The 14,760-nt window shown below is 37.9% G+C and overlaps 1 protein-coding gene across 1 annotated transcript; it reads right to left on the bottom strand.

The window, feature by feature from the left end:
- Positions 1–1,055: 1,055 nt before the first annotated feature.
- Positions 1,056–14,708, bottom strand: CZH9orf85 (chromosome Z C9orf85 homolog). The gene is made up of 4 exons (XM_065045987.1): positions 14,454–14,708; positions 5,433–5,539; positions 2,583–2,696; positions 1,056–1,822 (listed from the first exon to the last, which is right to left on the bottom strand). Exons 1-4 carry the CDS (start codon positions 14,553–14,555, stop codon positions 1,645–1,647), a joined length of 501 nt encoding a protein of 166 aa, XP_064902059.1. The 5' UTR covers positions 14,556–14,708; the 3' UTR covers positions 1,056–1,644.
- Between the last annotated feature and the right edge of the window lie 52 nt (positions 14,709–14,760).

Raw genomic sequence — 14,760 nt, 5'->3', positions numbered from 1 at the left:
ATATCTTAGTACTCCACATCTCGGTAACTACATTTTTTTTAAAGGCAACTACAGGAGGCACAGGGTGGCTATCTCTCCGCAAAGGACAAAGTTTCAATATTTCCCCCATTGCAGGGGGAATGATGTCAGAGCTGAAGTCCCTTACAATTAATTTGAAGAAGGTAGCTTAGGAATAAAATTTTTCCATGCCTGTGCTGGTTTGACTGAAAATGGGTTAATTTTCTTCACGCAGTTGGACACTTTTTTTTCCATAGCTAGCATGCTCATTATTTGGGCTTAAGTTTGAGAACAAGAGATAACACCCCAGCACAGAGTTAATGATTTTAATTGCTCTGGTCTGAGAGCCAAGGATATTCTAAGCGCTCTGCCCACAGGAGTGAGGCATTGGGGCAGAGGCACATGGATGGGACAGAGCTTCACTGACATCCATACTATCAATGAGAGCGTTCCATCCCATTAGCATCATTTTTCATATATAAAGAGTCAGGGCCTTACAGTTGGTTCTGCTCGTCTTGCTTGCTCTGGGGCACAGCTGAGGGAGTTTTTGGTGTGGGACATTTAGCCCAGCCTTTTGCCATTTTGCAGAGGCCTCTGGTCTTTTCTGCCCCCTACTACTAATCAGGTAGAACACCATAGCAGGTGTAGCTGTTATGCAGTTAGTTAAAATAGCATAGTATATTGTCACAGGCTAAACTGTTTAATTACTAGGAAGCACTTACTCAGCTTTATTCACAGAGGTAGCAGGCAATAGAGAAGAGATCAAACCATCTGGAATCACATGAAGACAGCTACTGCACATTCACAGAATCACAGAATGTTAGGGACTGGAAGAGACCTCGAAATATCATCTAGTCCAATCCCCCCACCAGAGCAGGAAATTCAGTTAAGTTCTTCCTAAAGCTTAATCTACATTGAAATAACCCCCAGGAAAAACTGAAAAACAGCAGGAGAGTAACTATATAAGCATCCATATGCTAAAGAAGAGTTTTCATATCAGATCAAACTACCTTAGATCTGCAAAGGAAAAGGTGAGACCTGTTAAGAGAAATTCTAAGTAGTCTTCAGATTGTTTATTCTCAAAACATTAGTAGTAACAAGGTCACAAATTTGTAATGCATACTTATATATTGTACTGGTGATGGCACTCAGGGCCATTTTAGCACAGAAAAGAAACAAGAGGGTGAAGGGTAATGATCACTTGGCATTTTGACCCTGTTTGGAAACTCATTGACAGAAATCACAAGTTCTTCCTTCAGCAAACTATTACAGTTGGTTTAGCTCTTCCTTTGTATGACAAGACACTGTATTTATTCTAGACTTTCACAGAGCTTTCCAAGTAGCAATACAACAGTCACGTAATATTGAATTTATAACAATTACACAAACAGGCTTTATTCCAGAGAAACAGTAAGTGTTTACAGGTAAGAAATAAATATGCTTAAAGATTCAATTTCCGAAGGTTTTAACAAGAAATTCTGCTCTTAATACAAAAAAAAATTATTTATACAAAACTCCCAACATATGTCAAAATACAGTACCAAGGTCTATATGCAAGGACTTTAGAAGGCAAAACAGGTTTTCAGAGCAGTTTAAGGTAAACACTGGTTCACCATTTTTTATTGCCTCTCATATAAACTCAACCTTTTAGATCTCTGTCCTTTGAAAATTCATACTTTTAAATCGTTCTTCAAGTACATCAGAATCTTCATCACTGTCTGTACTACTGAAGTTTGCATCAAAATTCAGCTTGTCCTCCAATCCACTGCTGTCTTGGTCATTTTTAGTAGTCACACTCTCAGTTCTGTCTTGTCCCTTGTTAATCCTGCAGAAAGCAAGAGGATGTTATCACCACGTACTTTTCAAATTTACCTTTCTTTTAAACAAGAATGGGATGGAGGGTAGAATATTCTACCAGGGATGAAAAGGGGTGGGGAGGAAGAGGAGAGGGACAATAACCTAAAGTTGCTTTCACATTAAATAGGAAAGATATAAAAGACAATAAAGGAAAAAGTTTGTGACTAAAAAAGAATAGATATATAAACAGTTTGACCAACTATGCAAAGGCTGGCCAGTTGTCATAAACTCATAAATTAATACAGGATGTTCAATATGGAGAGAACTCTAGTAAAAGAACAAGAAAAAACAAAAGCCTGCTAAATATATTGCAGAAACTGCTCAATATCAGCCCTTGTTTTGTTTTTCTGCTCACTAGTAACTAAATCATCAAATGACAGACAAAATGCAAACAGTAAATTGGCTTATGCATATTTTATGGTGCTCCAGACCAAAATCCATTTGAAATGCTTTGTTCCAAAGAAAGATTTTCAATTTACCCTTTGGTATTAACACAAAGTGTCTTATCCATTAAGACTTCTTTTAGGCCAGCCCCACTATCATCAACAGGCATTTCATCCACAGTTTCAGCAGAAGAAAGTGAGGGTAATGACTCCTACTGACTCCTGTCAAGATTATTCAGAATATGGCACAAAGTACAACAGCTTCTTGGCAGTTTCCAAACAAGCTTTAATAAAAGCAGGATAAACAGTGCAGTACTGAAACTATGTAACCTATGAGCTACTTACGGAATTACTATTTCTTCTTCTTTTCCACATTTCGCACAAACTTCTAGTTTACCAGCACATGGTCGACAAATAATATGGTAAGGATCTTTTACAGTCTTCTGGAGGCACTTCACACTGTGAAGAGAAAGAAAATACAATTAAAAAAATATTTGTGGACACTTATTAAACAGTCTGTGTTCAAAGACAAAATAGACATACTCTTCAAAAGAGGAACAACATGTTATAAGCTGGTTTGATAAGAAACAATTGGTGTTTTAACAGCAGCACTATTAAAATCATTGCCTGTCTTCTCTCTCCTGTACCTTTTTCAAGAAGAATTATTAAAACAAGAACTGAAGAGGAAACATAAAATCAAGAATTTTTATGCTTAAAGTAACAAAGGAAACCTTTACATTAATTTCAGTAGGTAGTTTTACTTCAAAAGCTACATAACAATTTCTGGTTTAATGATAAAAGAAAACAAAAATATGGTATAAAAAGATGCATACAATTTACAAGCAAAAAGCTCTCAGTTCAAACACGACAATGTCCTTCTCTTGAACTTCTAAATACGCAAGGCCAGTGCTGAAGTTTGCTTTCTGTGAACACAAGCCTCCATGAAACTGTATTCTGAATATACCCAACATACCCAACCTAATTATGTATAGGGTTTTGCCTATTATTTTTCAAGATACAATAAAACTCTGTAGATTAAGTAACTTCTAAAATGCTATGGCTTAATATTCAGCTGACATTTCTAAAGTCTTGTATTTTTGGAGAACAAAACCCAAAACTATACATCCCATGTAAAGGTGCTGTCATAAAAGTCACTTTTTCTTGGATCCTCAGGCACTCAAAATCTGTCAGGAAAGACTCAGCATACAGTTCTGAACAGTGGATTTGCAGACTTGGCTAAAACAGGCTGAAGGAAAATATCAAGTGGTTCTGCATACCTTATAAGGCGAGATGCACTAACTGTCCCCTAGGAAATACCTGCAGTTACATGCCACTGGAAATGCCTACTTAGGGTTTTATTTCTTCTACATTCAGTTGTGCTAGTATTAAAAAAATGTTTACAGTTCTTCCCAGACATGTGACACCAAACGGGCACTTATCAATGCAAGGTGGATAAACTTTCTTTTTAAGTACTTTTATTTGTAATAATTAAATACTTGAAATAAAAGTAGAGTAGGGATAACTTGTGGTTTTTCTAACAATTATAATTTTGAAGAGTTAAAAAGCTAAAAATAAGTTGAGGTGTAGAGAAGTCCTCCATTCCCATTGTCTGTGACGTGAAGAATTAATTTTTTTCATATAGTCACATTTTGAATGTCCGTAATGTGTTTACTTAACCTAGAAGCTTTATCCATTGAAAAATCTTCATACTCTTGTCCTCTCACTATAGCAGCCCACTCAGCCATTGTACTGCTGTAGTGTGGCTAGAAACTGCCACCTGTAGAGCTACAACAGTCTGCAGCCCAATTTACTTGCTCAAAAATGACAGAAAACATCACATATTTTGTCATAAGCAGCTTTGCGACTTTTTCTATTTCCAATTTTTCTCTGATATGCATGCTTTTTGCCTGCTTTTTTTTCCTTTGAGGATAGGCAGAGAAGAGGTAAAAGAACCAGATCCATCACAACATGATTTGTTACAGCTCAGTACTTTAAAACAGGATGCATACAGTCATTTGAGAAAGAGTTTAAAAAAGACAAATCCCAACTCCATCAGCAGTGAATGAACCCAGAATATTTACTTTGAGAACCAGTAAGACTTCTACCTAATATTTTCTTTTTACATGAAAGGATGAAATTGTTTACTAAAACCAAAATATTTGTTGCATACGGTTTCATATTAAAAAGTAAAACTGTTCACAAGTGGAGGATATAGCATGAACAAACATTCCTTCCCTTCTAACCTACTGAAAATAGAAAGAAAATACACTGTCATTCAGGGAACTGCACACATACATTTACAGAACCTCTTCAAGCAGTTCCTAGCTATTTCAGAAGTATGTGACTAAGCACAAAACACTAACACAGAGCGAACTACTCTGACAAAGCTGGCTGCATCATACACTATAGCCCAGCTATAGTTGCTTTGAGTTCACTGTTGCACTGTTGAAACACTGCAGCCACAGAAGGTCCTCTGTAGGTGAGCAAGTAAGAACGGAGCAGAGTGCCCACTTCAGAAAATTAATCTATCACAAACCCACAAATTATTTTAAGATATTTATCACCTTTGTTATGCACTTATCCAAAAACACTTAATACAGAACTGTATGCAAACAATGCTAAGCATTTAATATTTAGACTTATATTTAGTTTCATATACAAAAGGAGAAAACATGCTAAGAGGTAATGAAATGCATGTATGGCAAACATTTTGTAGGAACTGAGGCCTCTGTAATGCTGAGAACAGTGTTGCTGATGAGTTTTGATATGACATAAAATTAAAACTTTCTGCATTTCTCTAACAGTCTTTGTAAATTACAAATGTTAACATATGTGCAGATTCCTCTAGTACTGACTTGCAATGAGGCCTTAGAAAACCATGTTACAACTGGTTCACATTTCACTATTTGTTCAGGAGGACTCACTGATGGTTTTAGAAATCTAGAGGTCCACAATTCAAGCATCTTAACAGCAAAAAGGGAAGCAGTTGCTTTTCCACTGTGTTTTCTTTTCAAAAGTTTTAATGACTACTGAATTAGAAAATTAACATTGCATACATATTGTAATTGCAGACTCCAAATTTGAAGAGCATCATATTGGTAGCAGTTACTACTTGTGCGTTTCCAAAACTAGAATATTTTCTAAAAAGTTCACAAACTACACTATCAGCGATTAATAGAAAGTACATTAACTCACCATTTTTTTGGTTTTGATAGTAGTTTGTACTTGCTGAATTTTACACGCCACTCCAAGATACCTTTGCAATGCTGACACACGCCATCATGCAGCTTAGCATTTATTTTCTGAATAAATAAAAATTAAAATAAGAAAACATTGAAGATTTCCTACTTTTACAAGTATAATCTTGCTCAGAAAGCATTTGCATCCATCATGTGATTAATACAGTATGTAGAAAGTGGTTTGATATTAACATAAGCATTTCATATACATTTACTGCTAGTAATTTTCTTCAGTGGCAGGAGTGTTAAGGTAGTCCTTTACCTCAAGGTAGTCTTCATTATTATAATAATCTTGTTAACAGTAGTAGTTATTTAGGGTATTATATTGTTAAAAGTAGATTATTATATTTTTTTCATCTCTAGAGATTTTACAAAACAGATTTAAGTAGAAATAAACCCTTCAATATGCAGTTTTCATCAAAGGAAGACAGCTTCCAAGCTTTAACATTTAACTTGCTGTTGCTCAATCTACCATTGTACTACATACTTCAAGAAAGTAGTCTCAGAATTTTTTCTCAGATCACAATAAAGTAGAACCCACTCATTAATTGCAGTCAAATCATTCAATGTCTCTTTCATCAAAATTTCATTTATGAAAATGTAACATATTTTTGTGCTCAAGTATCTAAGATAATATCCTCAAAATGATCATTTAAACTACAGTATATTTTCAAGACAATGCAAGGTTTACCTTAAGATCATCTACAAGATTGTGGGTTGTTTCCTAAAGAATACAATTATGTCAACCGGCTACTACTCTTTGCACAAGAGAAGTTATTCTGAGATGGAAAGTAGCACCAAACTACATGTTATCTTATACAACAAGCAACATATACTTGTATATTCAACCTGCTTATATTTGTTCTCTATCTAAAAATGCCAGCAGCAACTTTATCTATCATACTGTTTTGTATATTAATTCAGAACTTCAGATGTAGAAACCTCATAATTTAAAAAATGCATATAGCAAAAAATGTATGTTGTGCCTTTTTTTAGATGGCTTAAAAATGGCTACTGTACCAAAATTACATTATTAACATGGTCTAAAACACATCTATTTCTTAGTATGCCTACAAGTTCATTGGAACACATTCTGCATTAATTGGGATTAGAGTTTTCATTTTATTTGTAAAAGAATAACATAAAGTCATTCTATGCATTCTGAAGCTTCTGAAGTAACTTCCTGGTTTTAGGACCCACAAGAGCTTCTTACTACTCCAAAAAGTTCTACCTCAATACACTAGACAAAAGAACAAGCCTAGCTTTAAAAACACAGTATCTTATTCTACTCCGAAAAATGAATGTGGCAGAGGAAATGCTACTTAAAAGTAAGACTGTACCATGGGACTTATTTCCCATTGTTTTCATTTTTATTAAACTTCAAGCATTCAGTATGAATTTTCCCACAGTGCAGTTAAGTAAAGGTGTGATGCTTTTGGCTGGTTCAGTTAAAAGACAGCAAACTTTTTTCAAATGATCAAATACAGACTTGAAAGAAACAAGGTTTTGCAGAATGCTTGAATACTGAATATGAAAAGCTCTGGTTCTGATGTCAGTCATGCCTCATGAACTAAATTTTCCAAGAAACACAAACGTTTCACTAATGTGGAAACTTTCTGAGAAAATAAAATCATTGGTAAGTTCTCAGCAGATATTTGTTAAATGGCTGGCAATTCAAACTGCCGCCAACACTGACTCTGTTCATTCTTTCAAAATTCATGCAATTTGATGATTAGCCTTCTTTTCAGTGCTTAACTAGCAAAAAGTAAGGCTCCAAGTAATATAGCCTGAATAAGCTTCTAATAACCTGCAAACTGTCCCAAACTTCCCAATTCTTCCTCTCACTCTCCTGATTTGCATTCATTAGTAATGTAGGAGGGGAGAAAGACATAAACACTGTAATTTCTATTCCCAGGTATTCTTTACCGTGATCAACTATTTTTACTATTGCTAAGGCAGAACCAAATAAATACCAACAGTTCAAGTTGAAGACAGCTGGCTGTCTTTCCAAAGGGAGCTAGCTTCCTTACTGAAAACTACCTTGTTTCAAATAATACCTCCTGACATCACAGCTGAGGATGGGAGTGTTGTTCTTAAGTGATGCAGGGACAGGCTCAGCAACGCATAATACACTTAGAATGCAAGAGGCCACACTCAGGACTGCATGTGGCATAAACAGTGTCAAAGAAGAAAATAGGAGCTACTTTCACCTCTCATGTAAAGGAAATGCAAAGTTTGTCAAACAGGCAGCCTATTATAAATTCTGCTAAACATTTGCTAAGGAACAAGGAAATATGCATAGTTATTATTAATGGAGCTTTATAAAGTTCTTCCCTCTCCCGATACACTTATCATCTGGCTTCAGAATATACAACAATCATATGGTGATTAATTTATTTTCTATTTTTGTTTTTTATCAGACAAACTAAACCACAGACCATCCCAAATTCCAAAGATGCCTTTTCATATTACTCATACTCTTTGCATGAAAGTACCACCTCATTTCAAGGCCAAGAGACTAGCAATGTGACATAAAGACTATATTACTGGGACTTCTTCACTTTTGCTTCAAACAATAAAGCCCTGCATCTTATCTGATGCCCTCATCCCACTGTGAAGGGACAATTTGTAATGCCTTTAAAGTAAAAGAGGGGAGATTCAGGCCAGACATGAGGAAGAAATGTTTTACAATGAGGGTGGTGAAACACTGGCACAGGTTGCCCAGAGAGGTGGTAGATAACCCATCCCTGGAGACATCCCAGGCCAGGCTGGATGGGGCTCTGAGCAACGTGATCTAGTTGCAGATGTCCTTGCTCATTGCAGGGGGGCTGGACTAGATGATCTTTAAAGGTCCCTTCCAGCCCAAACTATTCTATGATTAGTCCTCCCTCTACATTAATGCATTGTTTCGCTGCTTAAAAAGGTCTTTGGAAGACAAGTAATATACAACAAGCTCTAAAATAAAATAATGTCATTTTATTGCACAGCAACAATCACATCCACATAAAGCCAATGAATCTCTATCAAACTGGTATGTGTATTTAGATTACTTCTACACAGTCACATCTGAACTGTTCCATTTTCTTGGTGACACTTTAAATATCCAGTGCAAAGATAAAGATTAAAAACATTGACCAAAATGCTGCCTAAGAGTTTTTACACCAAATTAGATTGTAGCTATGAAGATGACATTTATGTGTAACTTAAGATCCTGATCCAGGCATACAGATGACTGGACTTTTCAACCTAGCCACCTGTAGAATCACAAATATTACACAGCAAGTAAAAGAAATCACATGGTATCTGCTCAAAAGGTAACAACTGGAAGACAGATGACTTTCAAGTTCTAATTTCCTCCTAACAGGCACATATACAGCACAGTCTCTTCCCCCTCTTCAGCATTTTCCTGTATTTTTTACTCAATGTTAGCACTTCAGGTATGGGGTGGTGTAGTTAAGTCGTTGTCCCAGCACATATGGCTATGAGAGAGACTATGATTCTACAATACTTTTACCGGGCTTTTGATTTAGGAAGTCAAAAGAGAATGATGGATTGATGTAAAACAAGCAAACAAGGAGATTTACAGAGTTTGATCTTGACTTGTGTTTGTCTTCTAGGTTTATTTTGCTGAGAAAAAAAAAAAAAAAAACAAACACCTGATATTTAAATATTACTATTACTAAAACAAGTTGATAATTTACTCTGGTTTTTTTACACCAAACTCAACACTTCCTTTGACCAAAAAAAGTATTATATCACTTTCAAAACCTGCACAGACCTGAAGAAGCAAAGAAAGTTGGCCCTAATTAAATAATTAGATTTGGATAAGCTGACTTTTCAGATCTTTGCAATCACCACAGAATATGTAAGTTCTCCTAATAAACTGGAATAGAAGCTTTCCTGGTATCCCAGTTTCCAGTCAGAATGGGGAAGCTATTAGTTAAATCAAATAAATCCTTCCGTTGCTTATTTTTCCTATTAATATTTACTTTTTACTATTCTGTACGTTGTTTAAACTTTAATATATTCATATTTTCTTTCTTTTGTGCATTTAATAGCTTGCTTTCCTTTAAGGGTACAAAACCACAATCTACATAGAGACCTGAACAGGGTTTGTAAATTTCATTATTCTCTTCCAACTTTTTGACACAGCTTTTATGCAAGTAACTAGCTTTCACACACAAAGAGGTGGTAATGCTTATGGTCTAAAATGGATTTCTCTGAAAGGTTATATTGTTTCTGCCACAGAACTTTCTCCATTTTTATTTTTTTTTTTTTTACACTCACTTCCCTGTTTCAGCCAACAGATCTTTCCACTTTTCCTCTGCCACACTTCTGTTCAAGTGCAACTCATATAGTGCTTAGAGTATGTCTACAAATTCTCCAAAGAAGTTACAATTATGCAAAACATACATACATAAACAGTCTTAAATTATACAGTCACAAAATATTCCATGTGCACATTATATACAGACTGTCAGGTCAACTGCATTAAGGAAACAGCATCCTCTGTATGCTCATGTAACCCAGTATTAAATGATTTAACAACTCGCCAAAAGCAGTTCAGAATGTATTAAAGTAAACACATGCACCTACACCTACTAACTTGGCACACAAAATAATCCCTAGCTTAACCCAGCATTAAAGCACTCACAAGCAAGATGTAATAATGGGGTTTCAAAGAAGCTTCACTACCTATTTTGAAGTTTCTAATTATGTGTGAACTCATGGGTATTTTGATTTCCTCTATTGTAAGCAGACTCCTAGTACTGAGCACACATCAGTGGTCTATTCTGCTGTAAATGAACGCCATGTCAATGCCATCCATAAAATTCCTTGTCAGAAGCATAGTGCTTCAATCAACAAGGCTGAATGTAACATTTCTAAATAACTACACTTCTCAGAAAAACAAAACTCCACAGGATCTCCAGCGGATGACTACAAAGCAGAGTACATCAGTGCAGACTAACAAATACAAAACTGTGATATGAAACACCAGCTTTTCAGGGTTCTAACACACCCTTCAAAGCCAGAAATCAAGTCCACCGAAGTACTTCACCTGATCTTGTATTGTATCAGTATTACTTTAATTACTTTAAATCCCATTTTCTACACAGATATCTTCTCATCTCTTTCTGAAAATAAGTATATTTAACATTTTAGCCAAAACCTTAAAGTCTTCCTTGCATCCATTCTAGTTACATATGGATGGCTATACAGCTAGCATTTAAAGCCCATTCATGTTTTATTGCTATGGACTTTAAAACACACGAAATCAAAAGCTTTCTCTAAGCCCAATTCCAAACGGCCATCTTAGAGATCGAGATGGTTAGGTTTTTTTCAGATCAGTGACCATGGATCTGAAAACATGCCAGTAATCAACAAGAGAATGTACACACTTGGAAGGACCAACAGTCAACTCCCATCCTCTTCCCCACAAATAACTGAACACACCCCCACACACACTCTCTCTCCTTAGCCACGCACCCCACTCTGAGTTAGGCTGAAGTCCAGAATAGACGTTATGCTTGCTCCATGTCTCCATACGTGAAAGGCTATAACCTAGACCTGCATGCACTTCTGAACCCAGATTAATAGGGGTGGCCAGAAAGTAGACTTCAGCCTACCAAGTAACCCTATGTTGCAGCAAGAACAGAAACTAACCAAACTCCAATAACTGTTATCTGACAATTCCAGTTTGCTAACGATTTATCTATATCTCCTCTCTGAGCTTCAAGTCACAAACAGTGACTCAGCACTTAACCTCTGTATTCACTGTTCTGTTCCTACTGCCTTCCCACAATCTTGACCAGCAACTCCACTGAAACAAGTTATTTATGCATACAGACAACTGAAGAAGTAGCTGACATCAACACCACAGTGAAATTGAGGTTCAGTTAATAACCTCTGAAAATTAGGGAAATGCAGATTATAATCTGGGATGCATTTAATGAGAGGAAAGAAATGGAGAAAGAGATCAGTTGTTTGGGTGTAAATATGAATCACTTTGTGGTTTACCATCTTATTACAATGGAGTTCTAAATGTTCTCATTGAATGCTACCTGCTTTCATCTCTAGAACTACTCCAGCATCCATGTTGACTTATGTAATATATTTTACATAAAATGTATATCCATATGACAAGGTATATTCTTCATCTCAGTGCTGCAAACAGCTGTTTCTGGAACACACTGTGTAAAGCAAGCACCCATAAACAAATTACAAGATTCAATAACTAACAACACCATGCATCTTACCCTGTCTTCACTCTTCCTTCTTCAGTTCATCCTAGGATGCAAGCTTTCCCAGAACTGCTGTAGACAGCTACCCAAGTACAGTAGAGAGGCAGTGTACTTTACTGCAAGGGTGTTCCACCTCAACTAGCCTATCGCAAGGTAATGCTTCTTTACTAAGACTGATCATTAGGGGAAAGACAGCAAGTTCTGTAAGCAATCACATCTGTGGCCTTTAGAATTAGAAAACCGATACCAAAGTCAATGTCACAAAGAGAGCACAAAAACTTTCTAAAAAACCCACAAAACAACTGAATAATGACTTCCAGCAGGGAAAAGTCAAAATACCATTAGATCATTTTTTTTTTCTGCAGATACTGATTCACTGAAAGAAGCAGCAATAACACTGCAAATAACTACCTCAGCTCCACCCACAGTACAACCTGAAGCTACTGCAGTTAATATTCAACATCGCTAATGCAGTAGGATAAAAATTTTAAACTAGAAAGCATTCTGCAGCCTTTCAAGATAGTATTGCATTGCACAGTGTATAACAGTGGTCAAAGATAAGAGAATGACCCTCTTTCAGCAGCTCTGAGCATTCTTCTGCTAAGCTAGTGAGAGCTGGAAAGGAAGAATGTCCCACTCCTTTACCAACCCTTGTGATCAAATTGCTGCTATTTATTCCTTTCCCTCATCACACCTTGAATGCCTGTGGCGTATCTGATCATTCAGGACTACACAAGACAAAGATGGAAAACTGTAATCACTCAGCATAGTCTGTATCTAAATTATGACATTAATCATCATTTAACCTTTCTTAGTCTAACTCTTTTTCAAATTTCTTGAATAGCAGAATCAGGCCTAGTCACCATTATAAAGGCTCCTGCATACCCCTTAGCGTTAGAGTTTGTATATGACAGTACATTGAAAGAAAAATGCACCCTTTCCCTTTAAGACACACTATCTAACACTGTAATAGGAAGCACCTTCTTCAAGAAGCTTCCTCCCTGTGTTCAGCCATCTCCATGAACAGGCAAGCACACAAAGAAAGCATTCACTTGAAATAGGAAAAAGACAGTCCCATATCACAGTTTTGCCCACAGTGAATCTTTGCTACATTCAAAAGCTTTAAAAAATTTTACTTATGAGTGCATGTTACTGCGTAGCCAGTCCTATATGATGGAAAATATTTAAAAAGGAAAGAAAAACAGCCATCTGTGTATTACAGTGATTCTTTCTGTTACAAAACTGATGTCAGAATTCAGTTTTTCTCTGAAGATTCTTCTGATAGACTAATTCTTGAGGATATTTTTGCATGTGTATGTGTGTAAAGGTCAGACAGGAAACTACTCTCCTATCAGGTATCATGTAATGACTCACACAATAAACAAAACTGGTGCTGCTTTGAGCCCCAGGAAAGCAGGCTGTTCAACTTGCAGAACCAGTCCTACAACATCTTTAAAAAACAAACAAAAAAACAACACACACACAAACACACATGCTCCCTCTTTGGTGTTATTGCTTTAATTTAGTACTTTCTTCCCATCCTCTCAGTTCTTTTTGACAATCCAGTCAGGTTTAGTTGAAGGGATGCTGACATAAGAGCAATAGCACCAGATGAGCCTCTCTAGAATGCTCATTTTGCGTTTTGTTTTATTCATCTCTTTCAATTCACCTTGCAAGACAAAACATCCCACTTCCATTTTACTGCTCAGAGACACTGCTTGGTCTTCATCCTCTCCTGCACTGCTATTTATGCTACCACAACTACAAGCATAGGGCTTGTTCCAAAAATAAAGTGTAAACCATTTCCTTTTCCTTGCTTAGAAACAACAACAAAAAGACAACAATGGCCTTTTGTAACAGTAGTGTGAAATATCAAACCATGACAATGTGTGTAACAAAAGAACTGATAAAGCCTCTGAAGACACCTTTCTACATAACTTCTCAGAAAAGACACTTGAGATTTTTTTAATGCCTTAAACCAAACATAAGCATTTTGTAAGCTGTCTCAAAAGTACACATAGTGAAAACACGATATTTATATGGATGATGGCAGGGTTGTTAAAAACAAATTCTCAAAAGGTTAAGACACCTGAAGTAAGACCTCGTCACAAAGAAAACCAAACACCTTTCAAGAAATCACACGGACAACATTGCAAGGAACATTTACTCCTTGCACAAATGTTTTATTTCAGTCTTCCCCTTAGCAATTTTTTGACTTAACGAGGGCCTTTCATATCATAAGTATGCTTCATGTACCACACCATGTATTTGCTTATGCAACAGCCTAAGACATGAGGCCAGGTGACAGCTGACCGAGACGGCTTGTAACAGATTAACAATCGCAGGGAACCTTATGGCCACTCATGAGTCAAAAGTTTCTCCGCCACTAAAACGCAGAGGTCTCCGGGCTCCCACCGCTGTCCGACTTCGTTTCTGATCCCGAAGCCCTTCCAGCAGGAGGCCGCAGAGGGACAGGCCGCTGCTCCGAAGGCGCCTGTACGCCCAGCAGGCCACAGCAACTTCTCTTCGCGCTTTCGTGGCCAAACACCACCACATCTCTCCCGCCGCTTCAACCCCCGACCGTCCCGCCGCCTCCAGAGAGGTGGCCCCTGCCGCCGCGTCTCCTCGCCCGCCCGCGAGGCGGTCCGGCCCGGCCCAGCGCAGCGCCGGGAGAGGAGGGGGCAGCCCGGTCCGGTGCCGGTGCAGCGGGGTCCCGGGGCCGCCCCGCCGCCTACCTTGCGCCGGGCGCTGGTGTCGTACTTGTCGTTCCTGAAGGCGTGCGCGTTCTGGTACCGCTGGGGCCGCGTGCGCGACACGTTCCCTTTCTCTGAGCTCATCCCCCGGGCAAAGGCCACTGCCGGCCACACTTGCTCCGGAACCGCTCCTCGCCCCCTCCACTCCGGCCTCGCCGCTTCACCATTGGCCCGCGGGCGGTGTCTGTATAACCCTCTGCCAGCGACGGTTCGCTACCTCTTTGCTTCTTCCCGCCCACCCTCCCTCAGGCGGGGAGCCTCAGTGGCCGGAGCGGCGCTGCGGACTGCG

The sequence above is a fragment of the Columba livia genome, chromosome Z, assembly GCF_036013475.1.
Source record: "Columba livia isolate bColLiv1 breed racing homer chromosome Z, bColLiv1.pat.W.v2, whole genome shotgun sequence".
Lineage (NCBI taxonomy): Eukaryota > Metazoa > Chordata > Aves > Columbiformes > Columbidae > Columba > Columba livia.
This window is presented reverse-complemented; position numbering and strand designations above follow the sequence as displayed.

Bases quoted from the DNA above. Each gene is read 5' to 3' on its own strand.
- CZH9orf85 (XM_065045987.1), bottom strand. From the start codon at position 14,555: ATGAGCTCAGAGAAAGGGAACGTGTCGCGCACGCGGCCCCAGCGGTAC. The intron at 5,540-14,453 runs GTAGGCGGCGGG...TTATTTATTCAG, and splicing joins ACACCAGCGCCCGGCGCAAG to AAAATAAATGCTAAGCTGCA. The intron at 2,697-5,432 runs GTGAGTTAATGT...TTCTCTTCACAG, and splicing joins CTATCAAAACCAAAAAAATG to TGTGAAGTGCCTCCAGAAGA.